The sequence below is a fragment of the Arachis hypogaea genome, chromosome 17 (genome assembly GCF_003086295.3).
Source record: "Arachis hypogaea cultivar Tifrunner chromosome 17, arahy.Tifrunner.gnm2.J5K5, whole genome shotgun sequence".
NCBI lineage: Eukaryota > Viridiplantae > Streptophyta > Magnoliopsida > Fabales > Fabaceae > Arachis > Arachis hypogaea.
The window spans coordinates 61,247,613-61,250,581 of NC_092052.1; the positions used below are offsets into that span (position 1 = coordinate 61,247,613).

Below are 2,969 nucleotides of genomic sequence, written 5' to 3' on the forward strand. Positions count from 1 at the left end.
AATAATTTTTCTTAAGAGTATTTGTTACATCTAATAATCTAAACACATCTAAAAATTTAAATAACTTAAATTTCAGTACGTGTGCACCATTGTTTAAGAGTTAATTTTTTTATATACAAAAAACAAATAGATACGATACAATTTAAACAAAATAATATCTAAGTAACTTAGATCATAAATCTATAACATAAAACTATAAGAAAATGTTTTTTGAATAAAACTTAAATTTTAAATATATTAATAAAAAATTTACAACTAACTCTTACAAAAAAATAAACTATTTACTAATGAATAAAAAAAATATCAACTCATTAAAAAAATGATATTATAGAAATATAGAATGAACATTTCTAAAAAATAGCTAATAGATATTATTCTACACAAAAAACTTACATAAAAGCCTCTTTAAAAAATGTATATAACAATTAAAAAGTTTTTAGCAAATAAGTTCTAAGCATAAAATAAATCATTTTTATACAGAAGAATTGTATAATTTTCCTACATCTTTTACTCCTCTATGAATTTAACAAAATTTTGAACAAAAAATAAAATATAGACCCCAAATAGAAAAAAAATAAACAAAAAAAGAATACTTGTAAAACAAACCTCAACTTTTTCAACAAAAAACTCATATAGCATAGAGAAGAAACTACTTACCAAATTATATTTTTTGAAAAATTTCTTTGTAAACAACATTTGATGTGAGGTTACAGATTTCATAATCTTCATTAGATAATAATATCTTCAATCCTGACCTTGTCGTCACTCTGGATATTGCAACATACAACTGACCATGGGAAAAAAACTGCTCTTCGAAGATATATACCGACTAAAGCTAATGGTTACCCTTGACTCTTATTAATAATCATTGCAAAACAAAGACTAACTGGAAACTGTTACGCTGAAATTTAAACGGGATTCCAGGATCACTGGGTATTAAATTCATCCGAGGAATAAAAACTTTGCCACCAATGTTACTTTCGGACACAATTTCAGCACCAATAATGTTCTCTCCAAGATCTTGAACAATGAGTCGAGTTTCATTACAGAATCCATTTGCTTGATCTATGTTCCATAACAAAATAATGGGAACACCTTTCTTCAGTTTAAGAGCATGTTTTGGTATCCCAGAACATGTAATCTGGTTCAAAAACTCAGTTGTCAACCAATCAGTGTCAATCCCATATTGACAATCACTTCGACAAATAGAGTCAAAACTCAAATAAACCTTCTCAGACCCAGGAAAACTGTCAACAACAAAGTCATTTATCTGTTGCACAATATCAACAGTAGGAGCAAGTATAGCACGTTCTTGAAAATAAGAAACATTACCATAGTTATCATGAATATTTGAATATATAGCTGAAACAATATCCTGAATAGGATTGTCAGTTGGAGGAACAAGTAAATCACTTGGAATATCAACAATTATTTCATCCTCCTTTTAAATCTCACAAGAACCTTCACCAATCTTTAAAATCCAGTATGAAAATTCCTTTATTTCATCCAAATTTGACACAATAGAGTTCTTTCTCAACCTAAGATTTTTTGTCAACCACATTACCTTACAATGCTTCTAAAGAATTGACGGATTAATTGAAGCCATAACTATTTCAGCACGAGTTCCTTTCAGAATAACTGGCAACACTTGTCTAAAATCACCACCAAGAACAATAACTTTCCCACCAAATGGAATATCACGAGCCGAAGCAACATTCGAACTCATTAGGTCACAAAAAGTTCTATCAAGTGCTTCAAATGCCAACTTGTTCGTCATGGGTGCTGGTGCATGAAATTGTGATCATCAATGGCGCCAACAACTTGGTACACACAATTGTAATCTCAACTCTTTATCACAACTTCGCACAACTAACAGCAAGTGCACTGGGTCATCCAAGTAATAAACCTTACGTGAGTAAGGATCGATCCCACGGAGATTGTTGGCCTGAAGCAAGCTATGGTCACCTTGTAAATCTCAGTCAGACGGATTCAAATAGTTATGGTGAATTGATAATAAAAACATAAATAAAATATAAACCGGGATAGAGATACTTATGTAATTCATTGATGAGAATTTCAGATAAGCGTATAGAGATGCTTTCGTTCCTCCTGACCCTTTGCTTTCCTGCTGTCTTCATCCAATCATTCCTACTCATTTCCATGGCAAGCTTTATGTAGGGCATCACCGTTGTCAATGGCTACATCCCATCCTCTCAGTGAAAATGGTCCAAGATGCTCTGTCACAGCACGGCTATTCATGTGTCGGTTCTCGATCATACTGGAATAGGATCCATTGATCCTTTTGCGTCTGTCACTACGCCCAGCACTCGCGAGTTTGAAGCTCGTCACAGCTATCCCTTCCCAGATCCTACTCGGAATACCACAGACAAGGTTTAGATTTTCCAGATCTCAGGAATCGCCATCCACGGGTTCTAACTTATACCACGAAGATTCTAATATCTCGAACTCGGTCCCCTGTATTAGATATCCAAGAGATACCCATTCAATCTAAGGTAGAATGGAAGTGGTTGTCAGGCACGCGTTCATAAGTTGGGAATGATGATGATTGTCACGATCATCACATTCACATTGAAGTGCGAATGAATATCTTAGAAGCGGAATAAGTTTGTATTGAATAGAAAAACAGTAGTACTTTGCATTAATCCATGAGGAACAGCAGAGCTCCATACCTTAATCTATGGTGTGTAGAAACTCTACCATTGAAAATACATAAGTGATGAAGGTCCAGGCATGGCCGAGAGGCCAGCCCCCAAACGTGATCTAAAGATGAAACTAAAGATGTTCCAGAGATGTAAATACAATAGTAAAAAGTCCTATTTATGCTAAACTAGTTACTAGGGTTTACAGAATGAGTAATTGATGCAGAAATCCATTTTCGGGACCCACTTGGTGCGTGCTTAGGCTGAGCATTGAGCTTTACACGTGTAGAGACTTCTCTTGGAGTTGAA

General features: G+C 33.9%; 1 protein-coding gene across 1 annotated transcript; it reads right to left on the minus strand.

Annotated features, from left to right (window-relative positions):
* Positions 1 to 865: 865 nt before the first annotated feature.
* On the minus strand, positions 866 to 1,777 carry LOC140180614 (uncharacterized). Its single transcript, XM_072221866.1, has 2 exons — positions 1,610 to 1,777; positions 866 to 1,441 (listed from the first exon to the last, which is right to left on the minus strand). Exons 1-2 carry the CDS (start codon positions 1,775 to 1,777, stop codon positions 866 to 868), a joined length of 744 nt encoding a protein of 247 aa, XP_072077967.1.
* Between the last annotated feature and the right edge of the window lie 1,192 nt (positions 1,778 to 2,969).

Bases quoted from the DNA above. Each gene is read 5' to 3' on its own strand.
- LOC140180614 (XM_072221866.1), bottom strand. From the start codon at position 1,777: ATGACGAACAAGTTGGCATTTGAAGCACTTGATAGAACTTTTTGTGAC. The intron at 1,442-1,609 runs GTTATGGCTTCA...GAGATTTAAAAG, and splicing joins AAGGAACTCGTGCTGAAATA to GAGGATGAAATAATTGTTGA.